The 19,210-nt window shown below is 33.7% G+C and overlaps 1 protein-coding gene across 5 annotated transcripts in view; it reads left to right on the forward strand.

Annotated features, from left to right (window-relative positions):
* Positions 1-19,210, forward strand: part of Fstl5 (follistatin like 5) — a 749,493-nt gene that overhangs the window by 608,497 nt on the left and 121,786 nt on the right. For 3 of the 5 annotated variants that reach the window (XM_074041710.1, XM_074041709.1, XM_074041713.1), the window contains one exon: positions 11,357-11,383. The exons of the other annotated variants lie outside the window; for them this stretch is intronic. In XM_074041710.1, coding sequence (XP_073897811.1) covers positions 11,357-11,383 — 27 coding nt within the window. The remainder of the gene's footprint in view (positions 1-11,356; positions 11,384-19,210) is intronic. 5 annotated transcript variants of the gene reach the window in all.

A 19,210-nucleotide genomic window follows, 5' to 3' on the forward strand; every position in this document is an offset into this window, starting at 1 on the left:
AAGATGTCCTGAATGTTTTGCTATAATTTTAAAGCTTATTTTTTTGTGATTTGCATTTTAATTACTTCCATACTTTCATTACGACAAAACGGAGTTAATTTAATATATATTCTTTATAATAACTATAAAACGATTTATATAACTTAAATGTGTGTGAAGTTAGTTACCTTGCAATGTATATAAATATTACTACAGTATTATTCCACACTTAACTTTTCTTAAATGACTACTAAAAAAGGAATATTTAAAAATCTACAAAATTTTGAGAAGTGAACAGTAGTTTTCATTGTAAGGAGAATAAACTGTCTACAGGGAACAACAGGTCTGCTGAGCAAACATGTTGATAGCTCGTGGCCAAAACTGAATAAATGAGTTTTTCACCAGTGATTGAAAGAAAGGGCCACCATAATATATGGTTGGATAAAATAATTGCCGTAGTATTATATCAATTAAGCCATAGCATTATGTTATACATTATTGGCCAATAGCCGAGAATAATAGGATTGCAGATGCAGAAAGAAATTGCAGCCAAGTGGAACAGGGAGATCTCTACTGAGGTGATACACACTGTGCAAGTGGTAGACTTTTGACCAGAGAGACAATTTTGACAACAGAAACCGTTTTGTGTAATACATAAGAGAAGTGGATGCTCTACTCATTAATTTGTTTTTAGAACATTATTTTACCCCAGATTATTTAAGTATCCTGTTATATTTTGAACACATGCTTCCTTTATTTTGTCTTTTTAGATTAAGTTGTTATATACATTAACTCAATTACAGACATTTGTAGAAATGAAATTTCAATGCATCCAATGCTCTATAATACTGAGCAATATCTTTCTAGCACATAAGGAGAGCTCAGTAAATGTTTCTTCTAATTGTCATTGTTATTGTTCACAGTCAATGATTATTAGCTTTAAAATTTAAGTATATTGAACAATTGCCAAAAACTATTTAGTGGACAAAAATGATAGTGTATTTTAGATATAGGACTATTCAAGAAAGAGGAATGAATTAGATGTTTTAAATTTATAATAAATATGAAAATATTTTGAGGCTAAAAATACTAGGAATTACTTATCCCTTATTAGACATAGGACATTGTCTGGTTAACTCATTACCATGTAACTTGTGCATTCAATTACTCCTCAAAGAAACTGAACTCCATTTTTTCTTTTTTTTTTTTTTTTTAATTATTTAGATTTTTATTTTTATTTTTTTTTTTTTTCATTTTTCTTTTATTATTCATATGTGCATACAAGGCTTGGTTCATTTCTCCCCCCTGCCCCCACCCCCTCCCTTACCACCCACTCCACCCCCTCCCACTCCCCCCCTCAATACCCAGCAGAAACTATTTTGCCCTTATCTCTAATTTTGTTGTAGAGAGAGTATAAGCAATAATAGGAAGGAACAAGGGGTTTTGCTGGTTGAGATAAGGATAGCTATACAGGGCATCGACTCACATTGATTTCCTGTGCGTGGGTGTTACCTTCTAGGTTAATTCTTTTTGATCTAACCTTTTCTCTAGTTCCTGGTCCCCTTTTCCTATTGGCCTCAGTTGCTTTAAGGTATCTGCTTTAGTTTCTCTGCATTAAGGGCAACAAATGCAAGCTAGTTTTTTAGGTGTCTTACCTATCCTCACCCCTCCCTTGTGTGCTCTCGCTTTTATCATGTGCTCATAGTCCAATCCCCTTGTTGTGTTTGCCCTTGATCTAATGTCCACATATGAGGGAGAACATACGATTTTTGGTCTTTTGAGCCAGGCTAACCTCACTCAGAATGATGTCCATTTTTTCAACTCATATTCATATCCACACAATGCATTTCTACTTCAAATTTGCAAAAATTCTTTATGAACATCAGATCTGTACTTTTGTTAATATTGGGTATTTTTCTTTTGTTGCTCCTTCTGATAGAGATAGTTCTAGAAGGATACATTTTTAGGAAAATACATACATATACATGTATGCATGCAAATATATACATATGCATGAGTGTTTTAATATCATATTCTTAAGTTCATGGCTGATTACATTTTATTTTTCAGAATAAGCCATAACTGATGGTTCTGTGTGTGTGTGTATATGTGTGTGTGAGTGTGTTTATGTGTGTGTGTGTGTGTGTGTGAGTGTGTGTGTGTGTATGTGTGTCACTGTACTGTCAGAAGGCTTTGGCTAAAACTCTCTCGTGTCAGTGCCAGCATGCTATCTTCTCATAGCCACTGGTGGCTGCACTGCTGGTACTTGGCCTAGTTTCTTTGCTCTCTCTGTCGCTTTTCTGCTGACATCTTTGACCCCATTCTCTTTTTCTCTGTGCCAGTGATTGCAGCTGCTGGGGTGTCACTGTGTCTGCTGTTTACTCTGCCCCCTTTTCTGTGTTGACAAAGGAAGAAAGAAGAGCAGCAGACATTGTTCCTTCTCATTAGCACACAAACTATTCTATGGGGGGGTGGCAAGAAGGGGAGAAGGGGCAGGTAGTACTAGAGGGTAGAGCAGTAGATTTCTTCTGTCATTTTCTAACCTTTCTTTCTAATATAACACTTTGAAATAGCCATCTAATTCCTAGCAGTAGCATTAACGTTTCAAAGGAAAAAGTCCAGAAGTTATCAAATAACATGGGCAATAATTCCAAGTTCATAATCTAAGTATTGATGTTGGGGTATCTCTTTCCTTAACACAGTTGTAGATGTTGATGTCTGCATGTGTCCAAAACCCATGTTACAATTTAATTAACAATGTGGAATGGGTTTAGCTTAACCTTACTACAGCCATTGTGAGTTGGAACTACCAACTCAGTTTTTCCTGCAGAATTTGCAGCATGCTTTATTAAATAAATCCATTAGAGTGGTATGTGTAGCTTTACCACAGAACTCCTGTGCCAGGATGAATAAAGTCACTCTTATCCTGCCTAGTGTATACACTCCAACTTCAAACATAAATAGTACAGATCTACTTAATCTTGTGGCCACCCAGGGCCACATTCTGTCAGTGGTCCCCAAGTAAATTACACTCTGTGCAATCCTGGTACTATCTGCCTCTCTCTGGCCTGCTATACAGGCTGACTGGGATATTGCAGAACACATGCAATGGTGTTGAATCTTGAGCCTTTAAAAAGAGAGAATGGATTAGGACTCTTTTCAAGGGGTGGATTACTTACCCTGGGAGAGGATTGTTATAAATGTGAGTTTGACTTCCTTAACTTTCTCTTGCCCCCTACCTCTTGCTCTCCTGCCTTGTTATGGTGAAGCAAAAAGGCCTTCACCAGAAGCTGGTGTTTGCTTTTTGACTTCCCAGCATTTGGAGCTGTGAGAAATTTATTTTCTTTCTCAAATTCTCTAGTCTGTTGCACTGTGTTATACCAGCAGAAAATGAACTTAGATAATGTCATTTCTCCTTGCTTTAATGTTGCTCCTTTTTAACCTAATGAGAAAAAACTGTGATTCTCAACCTTGTTTACAGACACTTAAAGCCATTAAAAAACAGAGAAAGCTTTAGGCTTTTGAGAGATTAAAGACTTGTAGTCAGGTGGCATTGTGTCTAAGGAATTTAATGTAGCAATGAAAGCAGCATGTTAGTGATGACAGGAAAAACACAACAAAACCACCTTTGGAAGACTTAAAACTTTTTATTTCCTTCACAATATCATCCTCTATCTTTAAATACATATTAAACTTATTTATAATATTAAAAGCAGCATGTGTTTCACTTAATTCACTTGTTATATTTTTGAAGGGTGGGCATATTTTAACAACTACAAGCATACCCATCAAGTGTAAAACCGGTGCTTGAAGCAGTGATAGTGTGTGAAACTGGGATCAAAGCAGTAGAGTCTAGAAGCCATTTAAGCAGGGCCTGCCTTCTCTCTCCATTGATACAAACAAAACAAAGACACTAATATATTTTAAGTATACTTTAAAAATTTTTAAAAATACATCAAGAGAAGAAAGAATAAGAGGGAGCGCAAGCCAAGTTCAAATTTGCTGGTGTGAGATAATCCTCTTGAGCAGAATTACTCAGTAAACAAATGGGGCACACAGACTGCAAGGAGCTCATCTTTTTGGGTTCATCAGAATAATTTCAGCTTCACAAGTTCTACCATGATTAAATTAAAATAACCCTTGAAGACCTTAACACTTCATAATCCTCCAATTACATACTGGGATTTGAACTCAGAGCTTTGCACTTGCTAAGCAGGTGCTCTACCACTTGAGCCACACCTCCAGACCTGTTTTATGTGGTTAATTTGGAAGTAAGGTTTGACTTTTGGCCCAGGTCAGCCTGTACAGTCATCCTCCTATTTTAAGCTTACTGCCCTCAGTGGGATGACAGACACATACCACTAATCATCTGTTGAGATGAGGTCTTCAAACTTTTTCATGAGAATATCCTGGAACCATGATTCACCTTCAACTTCCTTCATAGCTTAGGATGACAGACGTGCACCACCTCACCCGGCTACTTATTGTTAACTTTTTTCTTTGCCTGTAGTTGTCCTCAAACCATGATTGTCCTGATCTCAGCCTTTCAATTAGCTAGTATTACAAGCATGAGTCACTGGAGCCAGGCTCCAATTAATAGTTTACATAAAAATTCTTACTGCATAACCAAGATATTAGGGTTCTCTATCACAAACAGGTACAACATCTGACATATTTAGTAGTCTTTGCAACAGGCATCTTCAGTTTCAGGGTTAAACATCCTTTGGTTCAGTGTCATATAGCCTTCTTAGTATAGGTTGAATATTTAATAGACTTAAAACGCCAGGCTTTATATTTTACTTGCTTCATTATTTTGGTCACAATATAAAATTCTTATCTGTGAAAACATTTCTCTGTATCTTTAGGAAAAAATCTTTTTCGTTTAAAAGATACATATGTGTGTATGTACATATACATATATGTTATGTGTATATGTATGTGTATTCATGCATTCATGTATATTGTGTGTGTGTGCCAGGCACTGTTCTAAACACTTTAAAAATTTGTACCATTTGATGCTTGCTCATAAATTCTTCATGCTACCTCATTTTTCTGTTATGGTCCATGTAATAAATCCTCTTCAGAAATGTGTGTTAGGATGAAGTGCCTGTCGGTTACCTTATAATCAGCTTGTTTTTATAAAACATGTCATTTTCTGTAAGAACATCTTTTCACGTGGTGTGATGCCCAATATCCTTTCTGTGTATGTTGTGGCTGCTAGAAACTTCACGTGCTGTGTTTATGTCTGTCTTCAGTGGTTATCCTATTTGAGTACCTGGCACCCTTGTATGCCCTGTCACTCTAACCCATTTTGTATCTTTAAAGATAAACCAGTTTAATTTTATAACAAACTTTATATTGGCAAGAATGCCTAAGAATCAGGATATTTCATAAATTTGAGTTTTTAAATTATAATTTCTATCTTCCTACACAAAATATTTAATAATTCTTATTTATCCTGGTACAGTGTTTTTAAAAAGTCCATTTCCTCCAAAGACTAGATATTTTTTCATTTTATGCTACATTTAAATAGAATTATATATTTATTATGAACATATTAGACATATATGTAAGATATTATTGACTAATGAGGGGCTCAGAATATTTAAGGAATAGTAAAATTGCTAGAAATGATGTCCTTTTATAAGATTATATGATGCATTATAACACTTTTAAAGAAAGCTTTAGACTTTTACTGTCCTTAATTTCTTCCTAATTATCACATATGCTAATATCCAAGTGGACTTCTGTTTCTCTAGTGATTTGTTCTTCTGACTAATCATGAGAGTTCTCAGATCGCTCTAGTGACTTTTTGCAATGTTTCATTTTGAAACATTTCTATTAATTTTATATGTTTGATCATCTTGAGTTTTATCTAGGGGACATATTTCTACATAAACAACATCTGAGCAACTGTTTATATGCCAAGGACTGAAGATACTTTATAATCATTTGTTTTTACTTCCTTACTGTCCTGTGGCATATTTTCTAGATGAGAAAGTCAAAGTGAAAGAAGTAACTGACACCACATTCACACAGGGTATATGGACAAGTTTATGTTCTCCCTATTTATGTACAGTTTATTACACACAATTGATTATCAACAATTATTTACATCAGTAAGAGATTATTGTTTACTGATTACTGTTTATTATTGCTTGACATGTATTAGTAAATAATTATTATTTATCATTGAAAGCATTAACCAATCACTTATGTGAGCATTATGGGATTATGTTACTTCCTGACAATGGTGGGCTTAGACTTTCCATGTTAGGAGAAGTTTAGGTATTGATCATCTGCCTTGCAGGATGAAAGCTATATGTGTCTGTGTGTGTGTATGTATGTGTCTGTGTGTGCATGTGTCTGTGTATGTGTGTGTGGTATTGAGGTGTGAACTCAGGACCTTGTGCTTGTTAGTTAAATGCTTTATTGCTTTAGCTACTCACTGTGATCCCCCTACCCATGCCTGCCACATATCTGGGATTATAAATGTGTCCACTACACAGACTTATTTGTTTGTTGAAATGGAGTCTCAATAACTTTTTGCCCAGGCTGAACTTGCTCCTCACAATCTCCCCCTCCAGAGTAGCTTGGACTACAGACATGAGCCTGGAAAAGTATTCATGAATGATTCTTCCTTAGATGTGGTCTCTACACAAAGAAATTGTGTTCTACATGGTCAATCAGTGACCAAGTATTTAGCTGGTGGTAATATCTCCTCCTATGCCTACTTTTTAGTATCTTCCCACTCTGAACCAGAGGTCTGTGTCGCATATGAAATAGAATGGAGGTAAAGGTGAATGACTTCTAAAGCCAGGTCATAAGGGATGTTATGGCCTCTGCCTGTCTTTTTACATCAGTTATTCTGGGGAAAGCCCACTGCCAGGATGTGAGGGTATTTACGCAACCTGGGCAGAGCCTGTGAGTAAAGAAGTGAGCCCTCTGCTAGCAGCCAGCATTCAGTTGGCAGCCATATCAGTGATCCTCTAAGAGGTGGTCTCTCTATACCAATCCTTCAGAAGAGGGTAACCCCAGATGATGCAGTGAGCCAGAAGACTTGCCCCCAAGCCTCTCCCACAAAGACCATAGTTTTAACCTACTAAATTTGTGATAGTTTTGTGTGTGATATATGAGTTGTGTAATGCATGTTTACTTAGTTTGGCACTGAAGAGAAAGAAGGATGTAGTGGCATTGGTGTAGTGCCTTTAATGTTTTAACAAAGCCACATCTTTTACCTCATCTTGGATTCAATCAAACTCACTTGATTGCTGAGAGTACGCTCATTCTATTTGGTTACATCATTGGTTACTTTGAAACTTTAAAGGTAATGGGAACATTCCACTGACACTGTGGATTGGGGATGTAGCTCAGTGGTAGAGCACTTGCTTTGTATGTTTCAAGGGCCTGGGTTCCATTCCCAGCACCACAAAAACATGCAGGCAAACAAACATCAAAACCCCAACAATGTGAAGCAATTGTAGTTTTATCTGTTAGGTAGCAGTTAGGCATGAATGATGGGTGAGGCAAGATGGACAGATGAGCATACAGAGAAATAATATTATTTTAATAAACATTAAAAGGACCACAGTCAGACATTGAAATAAGAAAATAAAAACTTAAAAGCCAGTGCAGATAGCCAACTCCTTCCATATCCTTTTAGATGCTAAGTTACAAGTGCAGGGAGACTTAAAGGGGCTATCTGCATTTTCTTTCCTTTTTGAGATATTAAAAAGCTGTAAGGTTTCTTGGATGGGTAAAGAGAGGGACAGAAAGAATGAAAGTCATATCTGGCAAGAGGAAGTCCTAAAACACAGCTACCATTCCTGTGCTTTGTGTAGGCTTGGACCATACCTCCCTGTTTTAGCACCCATCTTAGCCACCCAGATCCATTATCTTAATGATTAGGTGTTGAAAGACATAAATTCCGGTGGGAAGTGTCAGACTAAAGATTAGGACCACCATTTTGAGTTTTTACTGCCATTTCCTCATGGGGAGCAGGAAATGATTTCTCCCTTTTTCCCTATTTCTCTGCACTTTTATGCCATTTTACTAAATTTCTGTCTTAATAAACTTTGCTTTCATTTTCACTACCTTGTCACATCTTGCCTGAATTCTTCTCTTGCTGGACACAAGAACCGAGGTATACACGAGTGCTAAACTTTCCAGGAACATATCCACACTTGCCACTCCTGTGTCACATAGTCAGAGGCCTCGCTCCCTCCTCTCTCATTGTTTGCATAAACTGTTCTTCCTTTTCACATCTTCCTGAGCCTTTCTCTATATTATCACAAGGTAGCATGCCCCAAACTGTTCTGCTCTTTGCCTTCTGCTATGCATGTTTACAACTTCTGTTCTCTATGCTTTCCACTTTTCTAGCATATATTCTTGATTCCTGCTGCCTCCCAAGACTATCTGAGTATCCTATCTCATCACTTTATAGAAATTAAAACCATGGGTCTTGTCCCCTTCTGTGAGCTGGACACTGCAGCTTAATGAGCTACTTTTAGACACTAGATTGGGACTCGTGTCATCAAAGGGGAAATCTTCTTCAGTCAGTAGTAAGAGTGCCTTTGAACGAGGCATATGGCACACAATGCACTTGACATATCTAACGTAGTTTCCAGCCTTAAAATAGCATGTTTTAAATGTCTCATTTCATTTTCCATATGTACGTTCAAAGAAATTTCAACTGCCATAACACTAAACACACATTTTTTCAAATACATTAAATTTTCATCTACATTTTCTTTCAAAGTTGCCCCCTTTCATTTGCATACTAAAGTTATTATCTTAACTCCAAAAGGGAAGATCTTAAAAGACATTTGCTTAAATGCTATCCTTACGTAAATGTACTTTATCACAAACTTTCAGACAAGGAAAAGGACATTCCAAAGAACTGCTTAGTTGAAAAACAGGCAGTTTGTACATGAGTAGTCAAGGAAAATAGCTGTTCGGTACCATAGCATGTGTTTTGTATCTATTTTATTGCTGTTGCTTATATGATATCATTCAGTACTTCAAATGTGTTTCCTCACAGAGATAGCATATTTAATATGGGATTCATCACTTTTAATATAATTGTAGGCTACAATATATGAAATAAGGCAATGTATTAAAAGGCATTAATGATAAAAAAATTCAGTTGTTACTGTCAGGCATCTGCTCTATTGAACCACATTTTCATTAGACTGTGTATGTTATTTTCAGAAAGAATTTTAAATTTCAGTTATATGTAAGTAAATATTAAATTATATGGTATGTAACTTTGAGCTTTTTATTGTCCAATCAGGAATAAAAGAGATCCAAACACATAATCTTTCTGGTTAAAGAGTAAGTTAGGTTTCTATATGTGAAGTAAAAAAAGTTATTTAATTCAAACTCTTGATCTAGACAAGCTGACTACAGATAGAAACAAACAAACACACCAAAACAAAAAACCACTAGATGGTAAAGATTCACACATTCTTGATATTTGGGTTCTGAGTTGATATGATACATGGTATATCATGGAAGCCATATGTGGTATACTAAGGATTTGAGGGATATCCTGATCACGACAAGAGTGACTTTACCTAAGCTGATATGAGATTCAAACACAGTCCTGGCACTGAGTATATAATTGGAGATTTTTCCTGTCATCATTTAAATACCTTTTATCCCAACTAGGATACAAGCTCCATCTGCACAGATGGTGGAGTCTACTCAATCCTTGGTGGATTTTAATGGAAGACTGTGTCTGGCACATACTCAGCATTCAGTCAATGCTGAGTAAATGGAAATGTGAGGACACAGATGCTACCTTATCTGTTTCTATAAATCAGAAATCATTAATCTTTAATCACTGTTCTATGTTTCCTGAGTCTAATTTAATTCCTTTCCATTGTGTATACTTATTTGATTTTATCATGAATAAATATCATTTTGATGCTCCAAATATAAGACATTAGTTGAAATTGGGTATGTTGTGATGTTTCTGGTTGTTGTGAGTTGAACACATTTTTCTTGTGTGTTAGAGGCTTCCTAGCTCCCTACACTCCATGGCCCTCCTGTGCCCTTGGGTATCATTCTTAGCTTGAGCATCACCCTCACAGGGAAGCTAGTTGGCACCAAACCCTGTCCCTCCAGGACTGCCATCCTGACTTGTCCACACTTGCTTCTTCTGTCTCACTTAGCACAGTGTTGTAACTGTTCATTCCTGTGGTTCTCTCCCCTCTAGGACAAAGCTTTTTTAAAAAAAGATCCTTTTGTTATTTAATTAACACATACGGTTGGAATAGGTTCACAGAGCACAGGAAGACAATACATGTAGCTACTGTGTAATAATTATCAAAATCATTAATGTGTCCATCACATCTATGTTGTACATGAAATCACCAAAATGTGTTTACCTTATAATTGAAAGTTTGAGCTGTTTTCATGTTTGTTCTAAGCACATTGTTGGCAACACGAATAACACCAAAAATGTGCTAAAGGAATGCACACACTATCTATACATGCTTAAACAAATATTATTAAAATATTAAAAACATTGATAAAACACAAAAAATAGCTACCCTTCAAATTTTATTTTTAAAATAAGCAGGTGCTGAAAACTGCATGATTTGGGGCTTAAGCCTTAAGCAAAGAAAGCTAGACTCATTCTTGGCTCAGCTACATACACATATGGATTCGGTTTAAAAAAATGATACAGAGAAAATAGTCACTTGAGAGTATTTTTAATTGGTGTTTTTTTCTTTATTTCTTTCCTAATATTTTAAGTCTCTACTGATTTAATCTGTGTGGTTTTTAATGAACCTATTGTCCACAAGTAATTCAATATTTATGAAACAGGAAAGATCTAGTTAGATATATTTTCATTCTGTCTAGTTTACAACAGTTAATACATATGTTACTTGAAAATAGGCACATCCATGTTCAAGAACATGTAATTTTAAGAATGCTTCTTCTTCAGGGATATTTCATATTATGTAGGGATATTACATAGTGGGATTGCTGGGAATTAAAAGAATTGTAATCTTTTCCATTAGTAACATTTAAATTGTCAAGAACATGAATAGTTTTATCTACCAATGTTTATTATAAAATGTATTAATATTCTGTTCTTTTCAATGAGGCATATAACATTGTTTATTTTAAAAATCTTTATTGCAAAGAACAATTGGCTAGTTCAAGAAATGCACAGAGGCATCACCACCAGATCCAGCAGTTTATTGTTTTGTTAACTTGAAGTAGCTTCTTGAATACACTATTACTACTTTAACAGATATGTTCTGTTCTAAAAGTTTTGAGCTCTTTAATAGTTATTGAAATTGTAATTTATCTAAAACTGTGTTTATTCATTTTTCTTTCTCTTTTTGTATTTTACATGCTGCAGTAGCTAGCATACTATGGAGAGAAGAAGGTATTTAATTCAATTGTTCTTTAATATTGTGATTATTTTGTTTGATTTTATCAGACTTATTGACTATTATTACTTTCAATAATTGTTTTATTTTTTATTTTGATTAAGTATTGATTATATTGATTTTTGTGTAATTCTGGTATCATTAAATTATAGGTTACTTCATATCACCTTGATTCATTACTTATATATACCTAGCAAGTTTAATAACAGCATATTGAAGTTTTTTGTACATTTTTATTAGTACTTAGTAGTTGTACAGGGGGTTTCAATGTGACATTTCTATAAATACATACAATGTATCATAATTTGGTTCATCCCTTCCATTATTCTCCCTGTCCCCATCCACTTCTTAAAATGGTCTCATTGTTGAAGCCATTTCCATGTTCCATATTCATGCATGTATAGAAAATACATCAATCATATTCACCCTCCTTTTCTCACCACTACCCTCCCCTTAACGCAATCTGTTTTACATGCCTATTCTTCATTGTTTAAAAGTGTCTGGTCATTTTTTAGTAGGGTTTGCTGTACTGGGATTTGAACTCAGGGCTTTGTGATTGCTAAGCAGATACTCTACCACTTGATCCAAACCCAGAGCCCTGAAATGCTCTTAAAAGTTTAAATTAGGTCAAAGAAGTACAAGCTATTACAATTAACATAATTTATATACTAAACACTGATTAAGTCAGAATATGAATAATTATAAAACCCATTTCCTTATCTAGGGACTATAAACAATTACACTAAAATGGCTCACAATCTTGAAAGTTATTGGCTCAAATGTGGTCTCTATCACTGCAAAACATAGGGCAAAAGACCAACCTCTTTATGTCACAATCTTCTTATCCCCAAAATAGGAAAAGTTGTTAATACTCAGTAGGGCTGTTACAGGTTCCTTAAATGTAACCAGCACTCTATAAATGGTGTCCAGTGTCATGTGGTATTGCTTTTATTATTTTTCCTCATTTAATGACAAAGGCTAGAAAACCATGTCTTTTGATCAGGTACTCAAATAGTCCATCAATAGTGCTTTATGCTTCTCTTAAGCAATGGACCAAACTTCCCTCACAATCCAACCCAGACAAATGTCTTCTTTCACAGCTACAGCTTCCTATGGAAACCAGAGTTACTACTCCCTTTGAGTGCCTCATAAACTCAAGTTAATTGTGGCAGTTATTTTCTCACCTCTGCTCTCAATGAAGAAGTATTACACCTGTTTTCCCCTTTGGTATTTGTTGATCCTTAAATCTTTGTGTATGCTTCTTTAAACACTGGCTTTTAAAAGAGGATCTAGTATAACTTCCACTTCCATGTTTCACATTTGAATATATCATTTACTTGCCATTGAAACTATTGTTGGCTTGCCTGTTAGTATTTCTTTATAGTGTCTTACTTCTTAAGAATAACTACCTATCTGGTCACTTTAAAAACTGGTTTCATGCAATTATTGCAATGAAAGATGCAAGGTCTAGGGAGAGAAAGAAAGGCCACAGATCTGGATCTGAATGTCCATTTTTGGGAAGAACTGAATGAGTAGTTTTACCACACGAGCCTGATGCTTCTAACATAAAGTTTGAAATACCGTTGGCATTGTTTTTGCAAATATGTGATATGTAAATCCACTTAAAGTATGTGAAACAAATCTTCCTTATATTTTGACTTTGTTTGATAAATGCAGTAAAATTATTAATTTATAATAATCTTCAATCCAAAATAATAATATTAAGCTACTCTCAAAAGTAGAGGAAGCCTTCAGATTAGCTAAAATCACACTGGAATTCATGATGTGAAACCATTTTTATCTACTTAAAAATGTCATCTGTTAAGCATTTGGAAGTATATATTTTCAATAATTTTTCTCCATCAATCATTGATATTCTTATTCTTCATGATTTTATTTTATACAAAATATGTTCTTGAGAAGAAACAGCAGATAGAAATGGCTTTGAGAAAAAATTTAAATCTTTTATTTTATGTACAATTATAATGAGAATAATTTTTTGTCTTAAAGAAGATTTTGTCAATAGATTCTAGATGGCAGCATATATGATTTTGATTCATAACCTCTTTAAATTTCATCATGCCACAATTATTTGAAATTTTTGTAAGGCATTATAATTGAAAATAATTGCAGGTACTAGTAGTAAAATATGGATCAGAGATAGTAGACAAGTTTGAGAAATCAGTGAACCCCAAGAGTGTATATAATTATCTCATAAAATAATTAAGATATTAGCTAGCTGAAGCTTCCACAATAAATTTCTATTCCCAGTTTTGACAACTGAAATAACAAGTATGAATTGCATATTTCCAAGATCCTCTTTATTGCCACTGTAGCAATGCTTTGCATTTGTGTGCTTGTGTCTTTACCATGGTAAGAGAACTGTATTACAGACATAACCAGTGTAGAAACACTTTAAGGTCAATAACAGATTTGACAATGGTAATACCTCTCCTACCTCTGCATTTTACTTACCTGTGTTAAAATTACATTAGGCTAATAATGATAACATTTGCTTAGAAAACAGCATCGGAAATTAGCTTTTCTTTTCACTAGAATTTGTTTTTACTGAACTTAATATGTATTATCCTTCCTATCAGATTAATATGTACACTCAGAAGCAGAGGATACTCTACTTCTCTTGGTTCTACTTTCAATTCTTTTCTACTTATTATTATGGTTTATAAGAATGTAGGAAGACAATGTTAAAAGAGGAAATACACTCCTCATTTGTTAACAAATATTTTAAACAGCCTATTAAATGTACAACACTTTGAAAACTTTGGAAATTCAAATATAAATCATTTTCACTCTTGAGAAATTTTACTGTATAATTTTTAAAATACACATTGAAATAGTTTTATTGATTTTTCTTCCAATAAAATATTTTCTAATGTTATTTAGCAGGCAATAAGTTTGGGCATATTATTGAATCCAAATTAATAATAAATGTTCTGGATGTCATAGGCACTGAGTTATAGGCATTTGAATCATTTTACTCATGGAAGAACTCAAAGAGTCATTCCACAGCAGTCAGATACTGCTTACTTCTGAATTATAAGGGCTTATAAAGACCTAGATGCAAACATAGCCATGAAACTTTGAAGTAATAATGAAAGAATAAGCAAGGTGTATATGTGAGTGAGTGTGTGTGTGTGCACATGTGTGGTGCTAGGTATCAAACATGTGGCTTTACTCACAGCCAAATTTTATTTTATTTAAAAATAATATAAAGATTTTATTTAGGTGCACTGATATAATTTTACCTTGTGCATAAAAGCATTGTTATCTTGAAAGACAGGGCACAAACACTGGGAATATTCATGAACCAAAAATCTTTCCCTGTTGAGTTATTGAAGAAGTGAAATGCAGTATAGACCATCTATTCTTGTGTATATTATTCTTTAATTAAAACAGGGACTTCTTCTGCATTTCAATATATATTTTTAAATGTTGTTATATATGTTTAAAGCCACTGAAAAGTGAAAAAAGATATATCACCCAAATAAAGATTTTGTATAACACCAAAACTTATTGAAATACCTTGATTACCAGCACACAGCATAGAATTACAACTTACTATTGGTCACATCATAAATGCTAAAGTAATGACAATTCAGGTCAGAAGAAGAAAAATATCACCACAAAAATCTCTTTTATGATTAACTTAAATATGCATCTAATAATCAGAAATAACCAAGTTTTATTGTTATTAATTATATAATATATGCTACATATAAATAATAATGCAATTAAATTAACATGTAATGGTATTATTCTTGAGCTCCTTCCTATTTCCAAAGGAATGAGATGGAATTGTACATTACATCCAATTCATGTATTTACAGGTGCAGTATTGATTAGAAAACCCTCTGGAAAATACTTCTCTTTTATCAGACTCCAATCAATGCTTTCTTATGTTCTCCCTCTGAATAGAAAGATAAAGCATAAAGAAAACTCACAGGAATAAACAAATTAGGGATTACTTTCTAGAGCCACTATTATCCATTAGTTTAACAATCAACCTGGAAAAAGACAAAATTCAGGTGACTCTTCATCTGGGGATGGAAAACAACCAATGTATATTCCCAATCTTTACTAGCATAGCATTTACAACCATAGCATGGTTGATTCATCAGTAAGATAAAAATTGTTTGTATTTTATGTTAAGTGGCAGAAGAAAGGGCTAGGGTACAGAAAGAATTTGTTTATATATGTAATTATATTCATGTTGACATAAAAAAAAGAATGTTTGTAAAATAAGATATCATTGTAATCAATAGTGAGTGTAGTTGATAAAATACAGTAATACTCCACATTAATTAAGAATGTAATTGAAAACTGTGATTTTTTTCAATTGTCATACTTGAGATCAGGTTGTTCTATACTTTTAAATTATATTTAAAACAAAAAGAGCTTTTGTTTGTGTGGTTTATTTTTATAAGTATTTACATATTAGAAATTAAAGCAGAAAATTTTAAATATGTGTCAATTAACTTGTTGAAACGATCCAAAGGGTCTGGGATAACTCAGAACATGCACTTGCAAAACCCTGGGTTCAATCCCCAGTCCAAAAACAAAAAACAAGAAAAGCACAGTAAACCCAACTACTTTTCAGCATAAATAGCACATTATTTTACAAAAGATACATTTTCTAAGTAATTAGTAGACCTGGATTGTTTTATATTTTTCAATTTTTTTAATACCTGTCTTAATAGAAGTTGCTGGATTTCCATGACAGTTATTACATTAAAATGTTGTAATGTCACATGACTGCATACTTTGTTTTGCCTGTCAAAAACTGCATTCTTCATTCCTTCAAGAATCAGAGGGAAAATATGAATGACACCTCAGTGGTGTCGTGAATACAGTTTGGATTTGCAGACCTTCTGAAGGGACCATGTCTGGGAAATGCTGTACCAGAAAATCAAGTTAATATTTTAGCAAAATTGTGGGGTTGTGGGAAAACAACCCCATGATTAGATATCATAGAAAATTGAAATTTAGTATAGAAAACTAAAAGTACGGCTTAGGAATAATGAGGAGAATAATCAAATTATAACTATATAGCAGGTATGGTTTTTTCACAGTAGTTTTTCAAAGGAGAAATGTTAGTCATTAAATCTTTAACAGTTTATTGCTTCTTAAAAATCTTATTGTGTTCCAATCATGCTGCAAAATGTTTACTTCTCTATCTTATTTAATTCTTACAATAACTGTATGACGTAAATAGGATTATTACACTCAAACTCAATATGGGTATATGACCACACAGGTTAATTGATACTCCCATGGTAAAAAGAAAAAAAAAGTGTTATTATGATGATTTGCTTCTGATCTTTATGAACAGTGAGACTGAAGTTTATTTCCCTTTCTCACTTTTTTCTCATGCCCACCCCATCTAAAAAAAGATAAGACATGGAAATTTAGTCATTTGAATACACACAAAGTCTTCTGTGTTCTGTTTGCATAGGAAGCTAAAGAATGCCTCAAATGAAAAATTTGCAAGTCCCTTCAGCTTCCAAGTCTTTGTCATCAGGCAATGAATAGTGCTCTGTGCTGAGTTTATTTTAAATAAATTTACATATGCATGATAGTATAACAGCAAATTTAAGAAGAAATTCATCTGAATCATATACTCAGATAATAAAAATTGCTGAAATCTAAATAAAAGTTTTGAGAAACAAAATATTTCTCAAAAAATAGAATGCAAAAATATTACCTCTTGTGGATGAGGATGGGGGAACTCAGAGGAACCCCTAACGACATAGATAACATTTTATTTCATAAGCAAAGTGATGGATACATGTATGATTATTTTATTACTGTACGGTAATAAATATAATTATACACTGTGTTTTGCTGAATTTACTCTTTATCAAACACTAAGGAGTTGTATTCCCACTAGAAAAAACAGAAAAAGCCAAAATGTGGATAATGGTATTTGTATTTCATCTATAACTGTGACATGGAAATAGTTTATGCTTTATAAAATTTTGATGTGTAGTTCATATTTTAAAAGCAAGAAATAGGCTTCCAGATTTGAGAGAATAATTTGTATAGATTAAGTGGTTTTCAAAGGAAATTACAGCTCTGTTGTTTCATCAGTATAACAAATCATGGTGAAATCCACTGAATGTGGTATGCAAAACATAGCAAAATGATAAAAGTACCCAGAGGGGTGAGGAAGGGAAACACTTTAAGATACTTGGAAAACATCTGGATTCTCAATAGTTATCAGTTCCAAACACATTCAAATTAATTATTATAGGCAGAATTACAACAGAGTTTACAGGGAGGGGGGAAACTAAACGCATTCAACAATGGAAATAACTTTGTAAGAAACATCAAATGTGTATGAAACTACACAATTGAGGAAGACACCGAGTTACAACTTGATTATATTCATAAGTTTCAACAATGATATTTAAGAATCAATAATGTTAAACTGCAGTTATGACACATAGCATATGTCAATATTGTTAATGTTTACATGTAGGCTTGCTAATACAAATCAAATTATTTAGCATGAACTTTTATTTTTTTTGTAAGCATTATATTTCTGGTATGGAATTCATATTATTTGATTCATAACTAAACTTATAAATAACATTTGACAACTAAAGAATTTTATTGTATGGAAAATGTAACTTAGGGCTGGGTGTGTAGCTTAAGTGCTGGAGAGCTTGCCTAGCAAGTATGAGGCATTGGATTCAATCCCTGGTACTACACACAAATAAAAGGTAACTTGAATTTAGTTCTTGTCACTTCTGCTACTATTTGAGAATATCCCAAATTACTGTAGTACACTATGTATCATCATCATATAATTACTATGACTAATAGTGTCCTAATTAAGTTTGACTGCATTTTCTTCCAAACCTTAAGAGTAGAAAGCTATAAAGCTGGATGAAAAAAAATTGTGATTTTAACATTTTACTAGGAGAATATTTATAAGGTTAAATATGATTTAAATTAATTAAATAAATATTCATGCAAGCCACAAACTTTAGTTGCAATCCTCCACAGATGCAGAATCCAAAGCTCGATATAACAGACCCTATAGATGGCCTTGAATGAGAAAAATAATGCTGGGTGGGGGATTTCTGCATTTAAATTGTATTTATCCTTACACATAATGTTAGCATTTAAATACTTTAAGCACCATTGGTTAGCTTTCCAAATTGTCAAGATTTCAACATTATTCCTCATCTGTCAAAGAGCAAATGTTGTCATTGAATTATGTAAGACTTAATTAGACTGAATAAATCTGATCACCTCAGTTCAACTGGAAAAGGAAGCTAAAACAGCAAGGATATGAAGAGGAAAGCTGTATGGGTGTGACTAAGCCTGCTGAACAGAGGAAACAGAGACAAGAGTGTACAAGCATGAAGAAGCCCTGAGACTAGGTCTTAGTCCACCTACTTCACTGCTTGAGTCACCATCCCAGACTCCAGACCACTAGTTATGGATTTGAAAGTGAGGGAGATGAATTTCTGAGAAGCCATGCACCAGAGCTGAAGTGAGAAAAAAGATAATGACAGTATGATGTAATCATTATTCTGAAATTCTTCTAAGACCTTAAATTAATTAATTTTAAACTATAGAAATAGACTCCAAAATTTCCAGTATAATAATTAACATATAAGCCCTTTATGTAGGACTACTTTTTAAGAACAAAAATTAGTTTTGTTCCTAAAAATTTTTAGATATACTTAATACCCACCAAAAATAAAATTTAATTTTCCACACTGAATGCTAAACTAATATAAATAGCAGAATAAATTTGATTCTAACTAAGGCAGGTATTCAACATAATTTCT

Source organism: Castor canadensis, chromosome 9 (genome assembly GCF_047511655.1).
Source record: "Castor canadensis chromosome 9, mCasCan1.hap1v2, whole genome shotgun sequence".
In the NCBI taxonomy this organism is placed as follows: domain Eukaryota; kingdom Metazoa; phylum Chordata; class Mammalia; order Rodentia; family Castoridae; genus Castor; species Castor canadensis.